The sequence below is a fragment of the Meriones unguiculatus genome, chromosome 1 (genome assembly GCF_030254825.1).
Source record: "Meriones unguiculatus strain TT.TT164.6M chromosome 1, Bangor_MerUng_6.1, whole genome shotgun sequence".
Lineage (NCBI taxonomy): Eukaryota > Metazoa > Chordata > Mammalia > Rodentia > Muridae > Meriones > Meriones unguiculatus.
The window spans coordinates 23,950,241-23,971,525 of NC_083349.1; the positions used below are offsets into that span (position 1 = coordinate 23,950,241).

General features: G+C 46.9%; 2 protein-coding genes across 2 annotated transcripts; one reads left to right on the forward strand and one right to left on the reverse strand.

Annotated features, from left to right (window-relative positions):
• Positions 1 to 2,255: 2,255 nt before the first annotated feature.
• On the reverse strand, positions 2,256 to 14,283 carry Ccs (copper chaperone for superoxide dismutase). The gene is made up of 8 exons (XM_021650284.2): positions 14,075 to 14,283; positions 13,741 to 13,813; positions 9,290 to 9,427; positions 8,314 to 8,491; positions 7,795 to 7,855; positions 2,809 to 2,886; positions 2,636 to 2,739; positions 2,256 to 2,543 (listed from the first exon to the last, which is right to left on the reverse strand). The coding sequence occupies exons 1-8, from the start codon at positions 14,111 to 14,113 to the stop codon at positions 2,390 to 2,392; spliced, it is 825 nt and encodes a 274-aa protein (XP_021505959.1). The 5' UTR covers positions 14,114 to 14,283; the 3' UTR covers positions 2,256 to 2,389.
• On the forward strand, positions 14,281 to 19,306 carry Ccdc87 (coiled-coil domain containing 87). The gene has a single exon (XM_021650283.2). It carries the CDS (start codon positions 14,346 to 14,348, stop codon positions 16,899 to 16,901), a length of 2,556 nt encoding a protein of 851 aa, XP_021505958.1. The 5' UTR covers positions 14,281 to 14,345; the 3' UTR covers positions 16,902 to 19,306.
• Positions 19,307 to 21,285: the final 1,979 nt, after the last annotated feature.

Sequence of the window (21,285 nt, forward strand, 5' to 3'; positions counted from 1 at the left end):
TGCTTTTCCAGCGGTCTTGAGTTCAATTCTCAGCACCCACATGGTGGCTCACAACCGAAGCTCCAAGGGAACGGACACCCTCTTCTGGCCATTGCACGCATGAGGCACACAGGGAAACGTTCAGGCCAAACACCCCCACACTTAAAATATTAAAAAATGTAAAACTAAAACCTAAAAATTTATAAAAACAAGAAGAGCTGGACGAAATGTTCCACTGCTGTAATCACAGCTTTCTGGAGGCTAAATCAGGAAGGTCGGCGCGGATGGGGAGGAGGCAGAAGAATCGAGTTGAACGTCATCCCAAGTTGTGGGTGGCCTGGTATACTTGAGACCCTATGTCAAATAAATGAGTAACCTTGGGAGACTTCTCCCGAGTCTTGTGGGTTTCTTTTAACTCTTTTTATATGTACGAATGTTTGCCTGCAAATGTCAGTGCACCACATGCATGCAGTGCCAGTGGAGCCAGAAGAGAGCGTCAGATCCCCCTGAAACTAGAGTTTACATGTTTGTGGACTGCCTTTTGGGTGCTGGAAATCAACCCCCTGACCTGTGGGCGCTCTTGTAGCGCTCTTAATTGCTGAGCCATCTCTCCAGCCCCTTGTGGGTTTCTTGCTCTTGTGAGCCCCCTTTCCTTTCAGGAAAGCATGTTAAATCAGAGGAAACAGCTCCACAACAAAGATACATGTATAACATAACAGGGGTCATCTTAGCCCGATTCAAGTACATTTACATTGTTGTACAAACACCATCACCATCGATCCCCAGGATGTTCCTAGCTTTGTCGCTGAAACTCTGTACCCATTAACACTAATCCCATTCATCCTTTCCAGTCCCTTGAAACCAACATTTGACTTTCTCTAAATCTGAGGATTTGGGATACTTCACAAAAGTATATCATACAAATATTTGTCTTTTTTTGACAGGTTTATTTAGCGTAATGTTTTCAAGCTTCAGACTGTAGTGTGTCAAAATTCCTTTTAAGGCTGAATAATTCTATTGAATGTATACCACATTTTCTTTATCCATTGCTCCAGGAGTGGACACTTGAGTTGTGTTGAAATTATAGCCACTATGGATAATGTTACTAGGAACATGAGTGTACAAATATCCTTTGAGGACCAGTTAAGTGTCTCAGTTGCTGAGGGCACCTGCACCCAGTCTGATGACCTGAGGACCAAAATGGTGGAGCTGATTCCCTCATGTTCTTGAACATTTGTACACAACTCCTACCTCCCTCACACACACAAATATAAATGTTAAAATCCTGACTGCTGGGATCAAAGCCCAAGTGAGGCATACCCATGTGGCTCGTCCTGGCCAATGAAAAGTTAGAAGTGCTATTTGTCCTGTCACGCATAAATGTTGAAAGCCAAGACATATTTGACTACAGTCTTTTCCTTCTGCTGATAGTGGCCATACTGAGCTAAGGTTTCTGCCGTCCAGAATGATTTTAGTGGGCAGAGTACTCACCTAGCTGCTCTTCTAGAAGCCCTGAGTTCAGTTCTCAAGCACCCACATGGAGGCTCAAAAATATCTATAACAGGATCCCATGCTCTTTTTTGATGTGCAGCCATACGTGCATACAAAGCACTCATACAGATAAAATCCATAAACAAAAATAAAAGAATAAAAGGAGCAGAGAAATAGCTCAGTGGCTAAAGCGCTCACCACACAAGCCTGAAGACCTGGGTTCAACCCCCCAGCATCTGTATAAATGTTGGGCAAGTATGGTGACCACCACCTGAATCCCAGGATAGGGGTCAGCTGGCCATACAATGAGCCAATTTGGGGATTGCGCAGTAGCCAGAACTCTCCAGCAGCCTGAGGGTTCGCTCTGGGCATCTGCCTCATTCCTCTGTCTTTCTGGCCTGGCTATTCTCTAATACTCAGTTGACAAGAAAGAGAAAAAAGGGCCACTGTACTTTCCCTATTCCCACATTACAGAACCTCCACGGGGAGAACGGACCTAATGCTAGATCCCTGATTTCTTGGAGAGACAGGGCCCAGGTTAAGTCAGTTCTTTCTTATTCTATTCATTAATAGCCAGGGACTATTAGTCGGGGAGATCATACACAGACATGTGACTGCTGTGGCCCTTTATCATGACTCAAGGAGGATGAGGAATGCTCAGGATGTATGTGGGCCTAAAGTTAGCTTGGTGCCAAAGCCAGGGGGTAGCTCTGGATGCAGACAGCAGAGAGACTCTACCAATTAATACCAAGCCTGTTAAAGGACAGAGACACAGAGACACGGAGTGCCATATGAAAATAACAGTTTAATTTGCTAAGGCTACAGCATCGCCTACCTGCCCCGCACTTAGTTGTCCTAGGCCTGCACAAGCAAGGGCTGACCAGCCAAGTGGGGAGAATAACCTGAGCTGAGGCTCTGTTCAGAGGTGAGCAGGGGGCTGGGCTGAGTCCTTTCGACCTTGACCAGCAATGGGCCTGCCTCGCTCCTCCCAGATAGTGAGGCCATCACATGAGCAGATCTGTTTGGGATTCTGAAAAAGGCCAGCAGAGCGCGCGATGATGCCACAGGCCAACCTGTGGGAGGATGTATGGTCAGCATGGGCCTCCTCAAGGTTCCATCGCCCCACTGGCATGTCAGTGCCTCCTGCTGAGGATGGCATACTCACCTCTTCCCAGAGTTCCCTGTGATCTTGGATAAGGTATGGCCTCCCTGGCCCAGGTCATCTTCTCCCTCATCGACAACGAGACTGCGGCCAATCACATCCCACACCTTTGAAGGGAAACAATAGCCTGTCTCCACTGTCCTTCAAGAGAGTCCCCCACATTTTCGTCATCTTACCTTCAGCTTTTCATCCTCTATCCGGAAGGTGGCTCGGCCACCATCATCAGCCTGGATGTTGCCCAGATCTCCCCGGTGCTGAAATGAGACCCATGGGGAAAAGAAAGCTGCATAGCCATGGCCGGTAGCTTTTGCCTTCCTAGGATCTGATTCCTCACCCCACCTCTCCAAGCTTCTAATTTCCTCCTGCAGGTATCATCTGGAAGGAATCAAAGATCACCAGACACTCCCTTCCCTGGGAGTAAAAGCCTGGGCAGAAAGCCACCATGCTACAAAGAACCAGCATTCCCTGTCAGACTCAACCTCTTTCCCTACAAGCCTGTTGCCAAGCCTGGATTCCATCCCTGGTCAGCTAAGTTTCTGTCTCTAAGCCCAAATGTTCAGGAGTTCTGGGAACCCTGAGCCAGCCTCCACTCCCTGAGGCTTAAGATGACTGTGTTTGGCTTTTCTGAACATCACGGTGGCCAGCATTACTTTCTTGACTGTTGGAGGTTGGTCTGACGTGTGTTGTGGCCCTTAAGATCTGGTTACATCTATCTTTGTTTTGTAAATCAGCCTAAGATGTATCTGATTGGTTAATTAAGCAAAGTCTATATACCTGGGCAGGGCAGAATGGGGTAGGTGTGACTAAAGTTCCCTAAAGGTCATCGTAGAACAGAGCAAGGACCAGTGATACTGTGGACCCATGTGGTGAGCCGCAGAAACCTACATCTGTGCAATCATTCCCAACCTGATTTCATGAGCAGACCCAAATCCCTAGGCTGGGGTGAGCTATCCCCACAGTCTGTTGAGCAATAAAGAATGTCAATGACTTCTCCAGTCATATTGTGCAGGCCTTTAATCCCAGCACTAGGAGGCAGAGGCAGACAGATCTCTGTTAAGTTCAAGGCCAGACCAGTCCATAGAGCAAGTTCCAGGACAGCCAGGGCTACACAGAGAAAGCATGTCTCAAAAAAACCAAAAAACCCACCAATGATAACAAAAATGGAAATTTGGCTTCAATTATACTTGTCTAGAGGCAGAGCTGGCACAGCTGGCAATTTTTTTTTTTTTTTGGCACATTGCCCTATGCTAAAGACTTTAATGGTATAGCGTCAAGGTGGGGAGATGACAAGAACCTCACCAAATATTTCTGGGCTTGAAGAACAAGCCAGGCAGTATGACTTGAAGGCATGACCTGAAAAGGGGATGGGAAAGGCAGCTTTTTCATTCCCTCCCTAAGCAAACGGCAGGCAGAACTGGTCAGAAGCCTTCAATGCCAGAAGGATGCCGGGCACAGCCTGTACTTTTGGCTCTTGGGGATCCAAGAAAGGCATGGCAAGACTCCTTTGCACGTCAGAGGAATCCCCGTAGTATAGCAGAGAGGACTAGAGGCAGTGGCAAGGGATGGAACCTGAGAGACTTAGCAGGCACACAAGAGACATCCAGACTTGGATGTGATTCCCCATGCTGACTTTAATTCCATCTGGGTGAAGCCAGGTGCTGACACCTAGAAAAGCTGCTGAATACTGTGCTGTCTTAGCTACTCCATTCTTGCTCATTTCTTTCTTCATCTTCTGGGGAGATGGCTCAAATGACTTAAAAAAAACAAGTAATTTTAGAGTCTTACACAGGATACGTACATGCTCTACAAATAGGCTACACCCGTAACTTTTTGTTTTTCTCATTTGTTTGTTTATTTACTTATTGTCTGTGTCTATGCATGTACACATGACACATACAAGACCATATGGAAATCAGACCAACAAACAGGAGATCAACCACATGATTCCATCCTGTGGTTACTGGAATCAAACTCAAGTTGTCAGTCTTTACCCCCTGGTTTTTTTTGGGGGGAGAAGGGGGGATGTTTGTTTGTTTGTGCTTTTAGAGATAGGGTCACATATAACCCTGTATAGCCCTGAATTTTCTATGTAACCAAGGCTGGCCTTGAACTCCCAATCTTCCTGTCTCTACCTCCAAAATGCTGGGATTATTGGCTTGTGTCACTATACCTGGGACAATCCTCTTCAGTTTCGTTTCCTTGGTCACTTCTGATCCACTGTCCTAGGTAGGGTCTAAGGATGAGGACACAAGTCCGGAGGCAATCTTTTGCCTTTTAAACATTTCTGCTTTGTTGTGACTTAAATGGCTTCTACTGGTGGCTGTGCCATCCTGTCTCACCCTGTTCACATGCAGAGCCCCTCATATCAGCCTTCAAAACCCAAGGAGGCAGAGAGCCTATAGAGGCCCCTCCCTGGATTTGCATTCTATGTGATTCACCCACTTCTGTGTGGACTGGACCAAGTATCATTTCTTGGATTAGATTGCAGCATGAATCTTTCTTCCATGTTGGATGGCTTCTCATCCTCTCAAATGTCCTAAAGAGACGCTAGCTGATGAGTGATGAGCTGCTCTATCGAGAGGCTCACATGACAAATGATTGATGTCTGGTCAGTAGCCGGGAAAGACCCAGGGCCTGCCAACAGCAACACTGCCAACTGCCAGTAGCCATGGGGATACAGATCTTTACCACACTGAACTCCTGAACAACCGAGGCTCCTGGAGACTTTGAGCCAGAAGCACCCAGAGAAACTGGAAGATAGTAAATGCTTGTCACTTCATGCCTCAATATTAGTGGCACTAAACTCAAGGCGGGCGACATCACTTAACATACTGAGCAGAGGCATTGTGCAATGGACCAGACAAAAGCAAAGGTCTACCCCACCCTCAGATCAGGGAAGGAGAACTTTGGCTATCAGGATGGAGCTGTTAAATGATGGCTTACGTTTATTAAGAAACACACAGGCAGCCAGGCATGGTGGCACACACCTGAAATCCCAGCACTTGGGAGGCAGAGTGTGAATCTCTGAGTTTGAGGCCAGCCTGGTCTACAAAGCAAGCCCAGGACAGCCAAGGCTACAGAGAGAAACCCTGTCTTGAAAAACCAAAAAGAAAAAAAAAAACACATAGGCAGCCGGGCAATGGTAAACCATGCCTTTAATCCCAGCTCTTGGGAGGCAGAGGCAGGCTGATCTCTAAATCTGAGATTAGCTCAGTCTACAGAGCGAGTTCTAGAATGGCTAGGGCTACATAAAATGTAGGGCTACACAGGCTACCCACCATGGAGCCTGGCTCTCAAGATTTATTTTTATTTTCTTTATGTGTATATGTCTATATGTGTGTGTATACCACACTGTGTATGGGTGTCTGTGGAAGCCAAAAGAGGGTGCTGGAACCCCTGCAGAAGGAATTCCAGGCAATTGTGAGCCACCCAACATGGGTGCTGGGAACAAAATTCAGGTTCTCTGAAAAAAAACAAAAGACAACCTTAACCACTGAGCCACCTCTCCAGCCCTACAATTCTAGAATATTTTCATACTCTTAACTAGTTAAGCACTCCTAATTAAAAATAATCTAAACTCTTATCAGGGTCTCAGAGTTTGGAACACCTAGATGTGGAACCTGCAGATAGGGACGCCCAGCTTGTACCACGGCCCCACAGGATTGGGACACCAGCTTGTACGTCCACTGATGTACAAATGTACAAAATGGCTCCACTGATTTTGTGCCAAGAAAGCTGTGAGCTGGCATCAAGATAGAAAGCAGGGCACAGTGACTCACGCCTATCATCTCACACTTGACAGGTAGAGGAAGAGCAAACCTTCAAGGTCATCCTTGGTTAATTGATGACTTTGAGGCCAGCCTGGACTACCTGAGACACTATCTCAAAGAAATAAACAAAATAATAGAAAATCAAAACAAACTCTTCCAGTCCTGAGAAGATCTAAGAAAGAACTACGATTTTGTTGTTTTTGTTCTTTTTTCCAACTTCCAGAGCCAGAACTCACCTTAGGGCTTATCTCCAAGTACAGGGAGGGGATGCATTCCCCTGAGAAGTGCTAAGAGATGTGCTACAGGGCACGAAGGAACACAAAATCTCTGAGCAAGAAAGCAATGTTTTTGTGATGGCTAATTTTAATTACCAATTTTATTGGATTGACAAACACCTAGGAAATTTTTTGTTTTTTGTTTTGTTTTGGGGGGGTTGTTTTTTGTGTTTTGTTTTTGGTTTTGTTTTGTTTTGTTTTGTTTGAGACAGGGTTTTTCTGTGTAGCCTTAGCTGTCCTGGACTAACTTTGTTAACCAGGCTGGTCTCAAACTCACAGTGATCCACCTGCCTCTGCCTCTCAAGTGCTGGGATTACAGGTGTGTGCCACTGCGCCTGGCTCACCTCAGAAATTTGTAAAGCACACTTCTGGATCTGTAAACCTCCAGTGCTTTGATGTAATCAATGGATTAATCCCTTGATGGGTTCATGATGTGTTGACATTACTGGTGAAGGGTAGGAGCTTGACGGAGGAACCAGATCGATGGGAAAATGTCCTTGCCTGTCCTCTTTCTGTGTCCCTTTTCTCTAAAGGTTTTCTGCTTACCATGCTGTGAACTGTCCTCTACCATGACCTTCCTGCTCAAACAAACAATTGAATAAAGGACAGTACAGATATGCACACTTAAAACAAAGGACACTAATGTGACAAGGAACTCCCTGGAGACAGGAGAATTCTATGGTGGATAATGTAACCCCAGTGTGGCTGGAAATGCAGCTCAATAGCAGAGCACTTGGCTAGCATGAGAGCGGCCTTAGGTTCCATGCCTAGCACTACAGGAAAGGAAAGGGCTGAGGAAGAGGGGACAGAGGGGCAGGGAAGGAAAAAGAAAAAGGAAAAAGCCCAAGGGTTCCTGCAGAGAGTATCTTTCAATACAGCCATGGAACTCCCTTACTAGACTGTGAGCTTCCTCGGGGCAGACACTGGGGGTACAGTATGGTACCCCTGGGGCCTTGATCACAACAAGTATGGAGCAAAGTTCCTAAGTTAACCAACATCAGGTGAGAGGGAAAACCCACACACAAAGCAATCACAGTGCAAGACCTAAGAATGGCCTGCCTATCTCTGAGTCCCTGGGTTCTCTCCACGCCCAAACCCAGCCCAAACCTACACTTACCCGGTCAGTGTCCTGAGGGCCCCCATGAGATGTTCCATCAGGATTATAATGGTCCCCACAGCTAAGAATGAAAAGTAGCATATGGGTATCCAAATAATCATGTCTAGGCCCTCTTCTCTGACTACCTTTGTTCATTCATTCATTTAACAAAAAGATCTATTGTGTGCCAGGATTTGAGCAAAAAACAAAACAAAACAACAACAACAACAACAACAACAAAAAGAAACTAGCACATGAATTATGTCTTCCATGAGTTTCTACTTGAGGAGACACAGAGGCGTAAACAACCAATCAGATCACAACTAGACACTGGGCTCCTTCCTTCCCTGTGTCCAGGAGTCACCTCAGATCTTGATTCATAGCCTCTGAGGCCTTTCATATGTTGTGTAACCTCTTTAGCCTCAGTTTCCTAATCTGTACACTGGGCCTGTGTATACATGCCCCCACCAGAGTACTTGTGAGGACAGAAAGTGAAAGTGTGTAGCTAAAGGCGCTACGGGGATGTCATAGGTGACTTACCTGTAGCAGTCTTTTGTGAGATCTCCATACTGATGGACATGGAATCCGTGCAGCCCAGGCTCCAGGCCGTCGATGGTTCCCTCGATCAGGCAGCGCTCAGGTGTCAGCTGTAGGAAGCGGACCACGCCTTGTATGTTTCCTTGGCCCTCCAGGATGGCCACTGCTGCTCCCAGATTCTCTGCAAGGTAGGAAATGCTCACTGTCCTTCCAGCTCACCCAGCCCCGAATGGACCAGCCTGACCACTGTTAGCTTAAGATCCATCTGGTTACAAGGTTTTCTGTTAAACTTGGGTTTGACCACGTCTTGACCTAGTTTCTGGAATCTGACGTGTTTTACACTCTATACCCTGACCTCCACCCTTGATAAGATAGGACATTCTGCCAAAGAATTTTGAGATGTTCTGCCAAGTTATCAAAAACTCTTGGAAACCCCGAAGCCTTGTAGTTTTTTTTAAGGCTATATAAGGCCAATGCTATTTTCTCAAACACTACTTTAAGGAGACAGCCCTGTCTAACAGAAAATAAAGCTTGCTTAATTTAAAACAATTTGGGTAGCAGTCTTTTTCTTTTTTTAAGAAGTTTTTTTTCTTCTTCTTGTTTTAAGATTTATTTATTTACTTATTATTTATATAGCATTCTGCCTGAATTTGTGCCTACAGACCAGGAGAGAGGGCACCAGATCTCGTTATAGATGGTCATGAGCCACCATGTGGTTGCTGGGAATTGAACTCAGGACCTTTGGAAGAGCAGCCAGTGCTCTGAGCCATCTCTCCAGGCCCCTGGGTAGCAGTCTTAACTCTCCTCTGGGTGGGATAACCCCCTGTCCTTTCAGTGGCTCGGAGATGGTACATAACCTTCCTAACTCCCCAAGGCCAATTCAGCCCAGTCCGAGACTCCTACAGATAGACGCACATCACTTCTTGCTCCAGCCCTACAACCCCAGAGGCCAAGGCCAAGACTGTAAGCCATCACTCACTTAACTGGCTGCTGCCCATGCCCTTGAGCACAGCCTGCCGCCCTGTGCTTTCCAGAAGCGCTTGCACCTCCTGGCTGGGCAGGGTGGTCTGCACCAAAACCATCTGGTTCTCCAGCTGCACCTCCACACTCTGGACACCTGGCAGAGACAAGTGGGGAGGGTCAGCAAAGGGGTGGTGTCACGGGTTGGGAGCACAGCATTTCTCCTATCCCCGTTTTTACAAAGTTTCCTATGGCCAGAGCTAAAGCTGAAAGCTTCCTTCCAGTAGTAAGTAAGAACTTGGGTGTGATGTGTGTGTGTGTGTGTGTGTGTGTGTGTGTGTGTGTGTGTGAGGAATGGAACTCAAGGCCTCTCGGACTCTCACATACTAGGCAAGTATGTAGGGCTGTTTGTTTGTTTGTTTGTTTGTTTGTTTGTTTTGAGACAGGGTTTCTCTGAGTAACAGCCAGAGAAAAAGGTATGCACCACCACACCTGGCTTATTCCAGCCCTTTTTTTTTTAATTCTTAATACCTGTCAGATACTATCTTGCTTTTTGTTTTATTGAGGCAGGGTCTCATTCTGTAGCCCAAGCTGGTCTGAAATTCAATATTTAACCCAGGTTGGCTTTGCACTTGAGGTGATTCCTCTGTCTCAGCTTTCTAAAATCTAGGATATACTACCACACCTGGCTTTTAACTTTTGAAACATAGAAAATTCTTCTTAAAACTTTTTTATAAAGCTGGGAGTAGTGGCACACACCTTTAATCCCAGCACTGGGGAGACAAAGGAAGGCAGTGAGTTCAAGGCCAGCCTGGTTTACAAATCAAGTCCAGGACAGCCAAGGCTACACAGAGAAGCCCTGTCTCAAAAAGCCAATATATATATATATATGTGTGTGTGTGTGTGTGTGTGTATGTATATGAAGTACTTCATATATATATGATGTATGAACACATGCTGCTCCATGAAAGCCAGACACAAACAGCCATATATATTACATGATACCATTTGTATAAAATGTCCAAAACAGGCAAATCTATAGACAAGAAATAGATTAGAGGACAAAGTAGAGGAAGAGGAAGGTGATAAGAGGATACATGATTCCTTACAAGGTAATGAATATATATATAACCACAGAGGTGATGGCTGTCCGGCTCAGTGAGTGAATTAACTCAACTGTATACTTCAAATGGGTGGATTTTATAGCATGTGAATTTTAGCTCAGCAAAGCTGTTACTCACGTTAAGAAGAGAAGGACCATGGCTCCTTATCCTGAGAGCTGACCCTGAGCACGTACCACAGACTAAGCTTTCTTCCTTATTTAAAATGTATTGACTATGTTGTCTAAGTGCTTTGCCCACATATATGTATGTGCGCCATTTGCATGCAGTGTCTGCAGTGGCCCTAAGGGGACACTGGATCCCTTGAAAGTAGAGTTGCAGGCCACTGTGAGCTGCCATGTGCTAGGAACTGAAGCCAGGTCTTCTGCAGGAACAGCCAGTGTTCTTTACCACTGAGCCATATCTCCAGCCCATGAAGCCCTCGTTGGTGTGTTTTACCTGCGTTGTTCCATTTCGGGTTCACAGTATCCCTGGGAATTTACCTGTTTTACAAGGATATCAAGGCACAGAACAACGAAGCAATATATTGAAATAGGTAGGCTGCGGAACTAGAACTCAATCCAGGCAGCCTAGCGACAGAGCAAGAACAATTAACCCAAACCTTTTTTCTACTCATGGTAAAAGAGCCCCTAACCCAAGCTTCCTAGGACTCCCCCAAAATCACACACACAGTGTCTACTGCAACCCCCACATTCACTGAGCAAACATTCTGCACTGATCACAATTCTTTGTTTCCCCCACCAGGATGTCAACCCAGCGAGGACCATGTTTTCTGGTCTGAGTAAGTGAAAGCAACTTGGCTTTCCTAGCTGGGCAGGAGAGTTTGTTTACAGAATACACTGAGGGAGAGAGTTGCCCAAGGCCATGAAAGAGAGCTTTACTCTCCTCCCAGAGGTAATGGCAAGAGCTCAACCCTGAAGCCCTTCACATTTGCCCTACAGTAACTGTGGCCTCTCTTTCCTCTTCACTGAGCCCTCACCAGAGGCTGGCCTGGCCATCCTCCAAGATCCACCTGCCAAACAGAACTGCTGCTCTGCTGGAAGCCCCACCCACTTCTGGTTCAGACTGAGGTCGGTTATTCAAAAGGCAGTAATCCCAAGGAGTGCTCTGCTCATATCAGGCGCCCAGAACCAGCTCCTCCTGGGAGAGCATGAGTCTGGGACTCCACCCCACGCTCAGACCAGACCGTCAGGAAACCTTATCTGCTGTGTGTGCAAAACACACTGGGGCCTCAGTACTTATCCTGGACACCTCACTTCTTAGCCTGCTCAAGAACCCTATCTATGGACTCCCTGTTTTCTTTGACTCTTTAGTACAGTGGTTTTCAACTGTCCTAAAGCTGAGACGCTTTAATAGTTCCTCATGTTGTGGTGACCACCCCCCAACGATAGTTATTTTTGTTGCCATTCCATAAATGTAATTTTGCTACTGTTATGAATCATAATGTAAATATCTATGTTTTACTGTGGTCTTAGGCAAACCACAAAGGGGTTGAGAACCGCAGGTTAAGAACTGCTGCTTTAGCAGCTTTCCAGAAAAAAGCCAAGGTGATTTTCTTTGGTGTGTAAAATGCATGTGTGTGTGTGTGTGTGTGTGTGTGTGTGTGTGTACATGCTACCAAAGGTGGGGGTATGTACTTGTGCAGGTGGGTGTGGACGCCAGGCGTCTTCCTTGATAGAGCTCTACCTTTTATATTGAGACAGGTCTGTCACTCGAAGCCAGAACTCACTGATTTGGCCAGTCTAGCTATCCAGTTTGCCCAGGGATCCCAGCGTCTATCTTCTCAGTGCTGGGACTACAGGGGGGCTGCACAGCTGGACGTTTATACAGGTGCCAGGAATCTGCACTCACACTGACACCGCCGTCACTCTTACCATCTCAGCCATCTCCCTAGCCCCGTGCAGACACATGGTGCACAGACACATGCAAGCAAAACCCATACATAGAAAATAAAACAAATTTTAAAAATAAAAATAAACCTTAAAAAAAGTCTGTAATCCCAGCACTCGGGGAGGCAGAGGCAGGTGGATCTCTGTGAGTTTGAGGCCAGCCTGGTCTACAAAGTGAGTCCAGGACAGCCAAGGCTACACAGAGAAACCCTGACTCGAAAAAGAAAAAATCTGCTACAAGCCAGCCGGATGGCTCAGCAGATAAACTGTTCTTGACACAAGACTGACAGCTGGAAGCAGAGAACCACTGTGACCTCCTCTCTGACCTCCACATGCACAACCATCCTCTCACAAACTAATAATAAATTTTAAAAAATCAGTTCCAGACCCAGTGTGGTAGTGCACAACTTTCATCTCAGTACCCAGGAGTTAAAGGCAGGTGGATCTCTGTGAACTGGAGGCCAGCCTGGTCTACATAGTGAGTTCCAGGTCAGCTAGGGCTATGTAGAGAGACCTTGTCTCAAAAAATAAAAAAATAAAAAAAATTTCCCCCAATTTCCTTCCCAACACCACCTCTGCCTGTAAGCCTTTTCCCTCTTACAATTCCCCTGAGATTGAATGGACTCTCACTACCTGCATCAACCAATTCATTTTCATGACAACACTGGCTATGAACACCATACAAACACGGCAGAAACAGAAGCATAGGAAGTAAGCATGAAGTCATTGTGCTACTAGGTGGCAAAGAGGACATCTGAATGCAAACAGACCTAACACCAGAGTGCATCTGCCTCATGACTATACAAACTGCCCCCTCACCAAGAGTCCTGGCTTCAGGCCCTTCTCATCTCCTTCCTTCCCCTTCCCACAATGGCTTCCCAATGACGGGTTCTGTGAGTGCTCCTCCGGCAAAGCTTGTTTGGCCTTTGCCTGAGGGCAGGGGTAAACTTTTTGTCCTCGGAAGCCTCCAATGTCTAATTGACACTTGCAAAAAGGTTGGATGAACAGTTAACAGAATAAAAATAAAAATAAAAAATAAAAAAAAAAGCTAGTTTCCAGTGTCAGGAAGGTGACTCTGCCTTTCATGTCTTTCCACTTGCGCCAGATCACCCTCAGACCTCCTGGCTTAAGCTCACTGAATTGGGGCCAGGGATGCTGTTTGCTTTCTCGGAACTGTGCTGTTTCCCAAGCACGACCTCAGGTGTCCCCAAGAACGCCCTCGGTAGGAAGTGCTATATACTCTAGCTATCTCTGTGAGGCTCAGCAGCCGGACAGAAGGGGCTAGTTGAGAGCTCGGGCAAGGCAAGCTTGAGGCCTGCGCTCTAGACTCTGCCTCTGGGTCTCTGAGACTCAGAGAAGTTTCCTTCCATTTTTTATTTTTTTTCCTGCATCTGTGCAATACGGAATACAGTTAAACACAACCCCTGGGCTGATCCCAGAAAGATCTCTTCTCCTTTTACCTGCCGCCCCTTGCAGGGTCTTGTGCACGGCGTCCACACAGCTCTGACAGGTCATCTGCACTGTAAACTCCAGCTATAAGAGCAGCAGGGCCGGGGTTCGTGTCAGGCATGATCTTGATTCACCTTCCCTATGATGACTCTGAGCACACGTCGCACATGGCCTCTGTTCAAATCCCTTCTGAACCCTCCCACACCACCAACGTGAGGGGCACAGCTACCCCAACCCCGGAATTTCACCTCCTCAGGAGCCTGCTCTTTCCTGGCTTCCCAAAGTAACGATCACCTCCAAGGGCTGAAGCCGTGTGAGGCTCCAAGACACGAAGCCTTCACTCACCGCGCACACGGTCCTACCGTCCCCCGATTTCGAAGCCATCCTAAATGTAGTCAGCCGCCGGCGCCACACCACCACAGCTAGGGTCCGAGAACTAACAGCCTCCGGAGACACCCTTGCTCCGCCTCCTCGGCGCGTGCGCGTGCTCGGCGCGGCCTGCGGGTTACCCACCAGCTGCTACCGGCTGCGCAGGCGCATTGATGGCATCGGCGCTGATTTCCTTAGTAACCATTTGGCGTACCCTACCGGCTCGGCGGGCTCCGTCAGCATAAAGATGGAGCCTTGGCGCCGGGAGCCCGACCTCAGGCCGTTTTACCACCAGTTGCTGAGTCCGCTGTCGCTCTTTCCCCGCAAGGAGACGCCTCCAGAGCCTCCGAAGCCTCTCTCGCAAGAGCACTCGGTTTTGCAATCCATCCCGCTCCCGAAGCTGAAAGTGGGGCAGCTATGCCGCCAGGTGTCCAAGAGGCTAGCAGGCAGCGGGCGGGCGGCGCGGGTGAGTCCCGAGGACCGACTCCGTCTCACCGAGGTTATCCTAGAGGAGCTGAAGTGCAGCTGGCAGGAACCTCCGCCAGAACCCATTCTGAACTACGAGAACAATCTGAAGCTGCGGAAGCGGCTGGAGTCCTACGTGCTGATCTGTAGTGAGCAGCTCTTCATACGCTACCTGCACCTGCTGGTGACCCTGCCGCCCTCCAGAAAGGTCTTCACTGAACCGGCCATCCTCAGCCGGTTGGCAGCCAGCCTTGCCAGGGATTGCACAGTCTTCCTCACCAGTCCCGACGTCTACCGCTGCCTGCTGGCTGATTTTCAAATCTTACGGAATTTAGAGCAGACCCAGGATGGCTTATCCAAGCTGCGGCCCCCTGTCTGTCCCCCTGGGACTTTCAAGCTCTGTCCAATCACCTGGCCTCACAGCACCGGCTTAGACCAAGTGCCATGCTCTAGCCTCAACCTGAACTACCTTATCCAACTCAGCCGCCCATATGAGTTCACCAGTGAGCCCGAACCTGATCCAGTGAAGGAGTTGAAATCCATCCCTCTGCTGAAGGGGAGGAAGCGGCTCCTCTGGGTGCCCTCCATGAAAAAGGAAAAAGAATCTGAAGTGAGAACCTCACAGATGGCAGCACTGCCTGGCCATTCTCCTCCCAGCAGTAAGGTCGCCCTGTTCCCCAGTTCACCAGTCTTGTCCCGGCTCCAAAGGGGTCAATCCATGCCCTGTCTTCGTGAGGGGTGGAGACTGGCAGATGAGTTGGGCCTTCCTCCGCTCTCCCCTCGTCCCCAAACCCCGTTGATCTTGACTCCAGAGATTACACCGCTGCTGTTTGGGGACGTAGTGGCTGAGGATCTGAAGCAGATGGTGAAGACCATGACGATGGAGATGACTCACTACTCCCCACTGGACAAGGGCCTGCCTCCTCTCCTTGGGGTCCTTACCCGGCGCCTAACTGCCCAGCACCACATAGAGGACCTGCAGCAAATGCTGAAGAGCCTGCAGGCTGAAGAAGCCTCTGGCCAGTGGGATCTCCACCCCGAAATAATCACTCCACTTTACCCACAGCCAATGACTATTACTTTGAAGCTACAAAACCAGCTCGTGTTCCAGGTCACTACTGTGCAACACTCTGACAGGAACTATTCTGACTCTTTCCATGTTGAGGAGGCTGGGGTCCTATACAACCATCTGAATGGGGAACTGGATAGCAAAGCCATCGAACAAATGGATGCTGACCGTCTTGTTGGTAATAAAACCAAAGAGGTATACAAGGAATTGATGAGCCGAGTCTCTACCAGCCATTTCTCTTTTGAGGAAGGACCCCAGATTGAGCCTTCAGCAGATAAAGATTGGTCCTCCCTCCTGTCCTCAGTTTTGATATGTGAAGGTAAAAAGAAGTCTCTCATTAACCTTGATCTGGTTGGACTTAACACCAAGAAAACAAGCAGTCAGCAGTTGCGCCCTGAGAAGGAGGCTTCCGTCACCTTACTTCCGAGGGGCAAAGGCAGGGACAACCAGTCAGGTAAGGGTGTATGGTCGAACTGGTGGAAAACCGCTGTGTCCTCGGATGACTACTTCAAGTTCCTCGACACTCAGGAGACAGATTTCCTCCATGTCATCTTCCGAATGTACGAAGAAGACGTTCCTGTGGAGGTACCACCCCCTGTCAAGGAGACCCTGAGGATTCGGCACCCACCTCCTCTGCAGGAAGATGAAGAGCCAGAGTTTGTGCCAGGAGAGTGGAACTGGAACCCGTTGATAGAAGACAGCATGGGGCCTGGGAAAGCCCGCATCCTAAACCTGCAGCAGCGTCTAGAAAGACTGTGGATCGTGTTGGAAGTCCCTGTCCAGAGCCGGCTGGACATGGTCATTAAGTACAGCTCCAACGCGCGCCTGCGGCAGCTACCAACCTTAATCCGGGCCTGGGAGCGGGCCCTGAAACCCATTCAGACACGGGAGTTGTTGCTAGGGAGACTGGAGTGGTTTGAGCGACAAGCCTCCGACCCAAACCGCTTCTTCCAAAAGCCCGATTTGCTGCTGAATCGACTCCTGGAGGAGAATGTGATCCGTAGCCAACTCCAAAGGAAGCTCAGTCTGATAGAACCGCCTTTGGCTTCCTTCCTGGAAAAGATAGAGTCAATCTTTGGGGAGCCAGTGACCTTCAAGGGGCGTCGCTATCTGGAGAAGATGAAGCAGGACAAAGTGGAGATACTGTATTGGCTCCAGCAGCAGCGACGGGTTCGAAATCTGATCCGGGCCCAGAAAGCCTTGCACCAATCCACGAGGATCAGCAGCCGAGCTTTGGTAGCTCCTAAGAATACTCCTATTGCCCGCTAAGGACACCAAGTGTTCTTAAATCCCTTCCTCACCCCCAAATGCCCACATAGATCTCTCAATGGCTTTGGAAGAAGTACGGATATCTTTATAAGAGAGTGGGATTCTCTCTCTTGACATTCTAAATAAAAGCGTCTCCAAACCTGGTACTCCCATGTATGTTAACAGTGCTGCACAACACAACCAAAATCCCCTACGAGGTAGTCCCGTGGAGTCCATTCTCATAGAGGTCAGACAGAGCAAGTCCTGACCTTTAGAACAGTTCAGTTTAGCGCTACTATCTGGCTATGTTAAGTAGGCTGCTGCGAGCTCCGAGTCACTCTTGTTTGGGCTCAATGGCACACGCCTAAACAGAAGTGTGTGAATCCTGACTGTATGACTTAGGGCAAGTCACCTAATTTCTCTGTACTTGTCAAATAAGGAGCTGGGTCCACGCCGTTCCTTCCAATGTTACACTCTGCTGGCAGGGCTGAAGAACTGTTAGATTTTTGCCTGTTAATAAAAACACTCTGTAGGCTGGAGAGATGGCTCAGCAGTTAAGAGCACTGTCTGCTCTTCCAAAGGTCCTGGGTTCAATTCCCAGCACCCACATGGTGGCTCGCAACCATCTATACTGGAATCTGATGCCCTCTTCCTTTTTTTTTTTTTTTAAGACTTATTTATTATGTATACAGTGTTCTGCCTGCATGTGTGCCTGCACAACAGAGGAGGGCACTCAGGAGGCGGAGGCGAGCGGATCTCTGTGTTTGAGGCCAGCCTGGTCTACAAAGAGAGTTCCAGGATGGCCAAGAGCTAACACGGAGAAACCTTGCCTCAAAAACCCAAACCAAAACAAACAAACAAACAAACAAAAAGCTGTGTTTTTTTTAAAGCAACCAAAATTCTCACTACAGCTGACTACTGTGGGAAAATATTTTTTAATGTAAGGAAGAGGACAATAAGGGTGAATAATATTTTAATTGAGGTGGTCTTAATTACCAAAGCTGGCTTCCAACTCACAGAGGTCCACCTGTCTCTGCCTCCTAAGTACTGGAATGAAAGGTTTGCATCACCCATGCTCAACCTAAAGGAAATTTTTTTTAATTTTAATTTTTAAACCTTTACTATCTAGGAGGTGACAAATATCTCTCTTGTCAGCCAGATGTGGTGACATACACCTTTGTGTGTGTGTATGTGTGTGTGTGTGTTTGTGCAAGGTGAGTTGTGGATGTATGTGGAGACTAGAGGTCAATTTTAAGTGTAACTGTTTAGGAGTCTTCCACTTTGTTTTGTTTTGTTTTGTTTTGTTTTGTTTTGTTTTGTTTTGGACAGGGTCTTTCATTGGCTAGGCTCAGGCTGCTTTCCACCTACCTCTGTCTCCCCAGCCCACGCCCAGCCTTCTAGACAACGCCTGGGGATCAAGCTCATATTTACATGGCAGCACTTTATCAACTGAGCTATTCACCAGCCCTGAATTTTTATATTTCATGTGTTTAAAAGTTTTCCATTTCTGTAAAAATCAATGTCTTTTGTCCTCTCCCATTTTTTGACAGTGTCTCACTATGTATCCCTGACTGGCCAGCTAACCTCTGTCTGCCTCCTGGGTGCTAGGATCAAAAGTGCATGCTCTCTAGAACACCCATCTTCCTACATCTTGTTGTTGATAAGGATGTCATAATGAAACTTTTTAGTGTGTGTACTTTTATTTTATTTTTGAGATTATAATATAGTTACACTTTTCCCTTTCCTCCCTTCAAACCCTCCATATACCATTTATTGCATTCTTTCAAATTCAAAGCATGTTTTCACTATTATTACATACACATATACATATATATTCCTATATGTAATCTCCTTATCTGCAGCTAATCAATAAATCTTTTCATTATGGTCTTTTCCCAGTGGTCACAAACTCCCTACCATCTTTTCCAAAAAGAAACCCAAGAGATTTTTCTAAAAGAATAAATCTATGTTGGTCTCTATTCATTCTAGTTTATTCTGTTTTGTGGCATGTTTATTCTTATTCAAGGTTTTGAGTTCTTTAACCTTTAACAAATAAGTTATTTTCTGTATATAGGTACCTTTGATGTATGTATGTACATGAGTGGTGCCAGAAAGGGTCCCTGAATGACCTGGAACTGGTTGTGAACTGCCACGTGGGTGCTAGAAACTGAACTCGGGTCCTCTGCAACAGTAATCAGTGCTCTCAACCACCAAGCCATCTCTCCAGCCCCCAACATTTTGACTTTTTCCCTCAGTTCGTCAGAATTCTTTATGTATTTAGGATCTACTGCTGCTGATTCGGTTTGTATGTTTGGTGGATCTAATATTAATGTAAATCCGTGTTCACCCATGATTTGCCAATTGCAACATGCTATTCACAACTGATTCTCGGGTAAATCCAGCTTTCCATTAGAGCAGAGAATCCATGACTTTCTGTTTTTGAGACAGTCACTGCCTGTAGCTCAGGCTGGGCTTGAACTTGCTACATAGCCAAGGATGGCTCAGACTACCTCCTCTTCTTACACTTCTCCACTACATCCTTTTTCTGATACAGGCTCTCTCTGTGTAGTCCAGGCTGTCCTGGAACTCCTTTTGTAGCTCATGATAACCTTGATCTCACGAAGATCCCCTTTTTGGGATTAAAATTGTGTGTCACAAGTTGGGCAAGGTGGAACAGCCCTTTAAATCCCAGCACTGGGGAGGCAGAGGCAGGTAGATGTACAAAACTAGTCCAGTATAACCAGGGTTACACAGAGAAACCCTGTCTCGAGGGGGGCCATGGAGGGTGGGGAGCATGTGCCACCACACTTCAAACTTCTGATCTTTTTTTTTCTCTGTCAGGTGAAAGCATGAACACAGTCCCCCACTACCACAAATTATGCAGTCAAGTTTCCCACACTTGGGGAAACTGCAGGGGTCAGCACATTCGGGGTGAAAGCTTCTACTAATCTCCCTGCCTTCAAGGAGCTGCAAGGCTCCTTAAACGGGAAGGTGCAAGATCCAACCTCAACAGTGTCACCTTGTGTCTGTGAGGAGTCATAACAGCAGCAGACTCCCAGACTCCAGCTGCTCCACCTGAAGCAGAAAAATCCAACTAAGTGAAAGACTACGGATTACGGGAAACTTAGGCGTGGAAAGGAAAGGAAGATCCTTGAAATAAAGATATACTAGCCAGAGGTCACTTAACTGGAAAACGTTAAGTGACATAAGGGGAGCACAGGAAGGCAAATCCTTGATGATCTCACTTGCTTGATCTAAAGCAACTGAACTCACTGAGGCTGAAAGTAGAGTGACATCTACCAGGAGCAAGGAGAGGGACAGTGGGAAGATGAAGATCAAAGGTTATGAAGCCTTAAGATTTATATGAAGGCTGAAATTCTAGATTTTTTAGGATGTTATGAAGGTTAAGCTTCTAGAATTTTTTTCCTTTGAGACCTATTACAGCTAATAAGTGCTGTACATTTCCACAGACCAAAGAATAAATCTCAAATGTTCTCATCCCCAAAACATCAAACATTTAAGTTGATTTGATGCATGGGTTAATAGCTTGATTTAATCATTCTGTTATATCCAAAAATCATAAATTCACTTTGTACTTTATAAGATATATATAGCTACAGTTTGTTCTTTCATTTTTCTTTTGTGTATCCGTGTTCGTGTGTGCACACACATATGGCTAAAATTCCTTTTCTGGGGGTGATGCAAGCAATGTCTATCTCCTCCTTCTAGAGGCCCAACAGCAAGTCCAGATATTGGTCCTTCAGAGCTCACCCTGCAGAACCAGAGGTGGTTTGTTAGGCTTGCTTCAGATGGGTGACAGGTTACAGTTAGGGGCACTGTGAAGCAGCTGCACTGAAAGATCTGAGACACCCTCATGCCTGTGTAAATAGAGCTCTGTCGCTAGCCCCTCCTTGACGATAGCCTCTAGCTCAGGGGTTCTCAACCTTCCTAAAGCTGTGACCCTTTAATACAGTTCCTCATGTTGCAGTGACCCCAAACCATAAAATTATTTTTGTTACTACTTTATAACTGTAATTTTGCTACTGTTATGGGTTGTAATGTAAAGATCAGATATGCAGGGCATCTGATAATGCAAACCCTGTGAAAGGGTCTTTTGACCCCCAAATGAGTTTCAACTACTGTCTTAGCCCCTCCCAGAGACCATGAGTTCATGTACAATTAGGGTAGACTTGCATACAACTGGTTGGAAGGGTGGCTGGATACTCAGGTAAAGGTCCCATACCCTTCTCCCTTCTTCCAAGATGGGCAGTTAACAGTCAGCAAGCCCCACTGTGCTGATCTTTAGAGCAGACCCAGAAGAGCCCTTGAAGATGATGGCAGTCTGGCTCAGAGGATAGTCCTGTACAAGACCATGTTTGGGCAGACCTGAAGAAACCCTTGGGTG

Coding starts and splice junctions, on each gene's coding strand:
- Ccs (XM_021650284.2), bottom strand. CDS start 14,113: ATGGCTTCGAAATCGGGGGACGGTAGGACCGTGTGCGCG. Junction 8,492..9,289: donor CATGGGCAGCAGCCAGTTAA/GTGAGTGATGGC, acceptor CCTACCTTGCAG/AGAATCTGGGAGCAGCAGTG. Junction 2,887..7,794: donor GCCCTCAGGACACTGACCGG/GTAAGTGTAGGT, acceptor GTCTCATTTCAG/CACCGGGGAGATCTGGGCAA.
- Ccdc87 (XM_021650283.2), top strand. CDS start 14,346: ATGGAGCCTTGGCGCCGGGAGCCCGACCTCAGGCCGTTTTACCACCAG.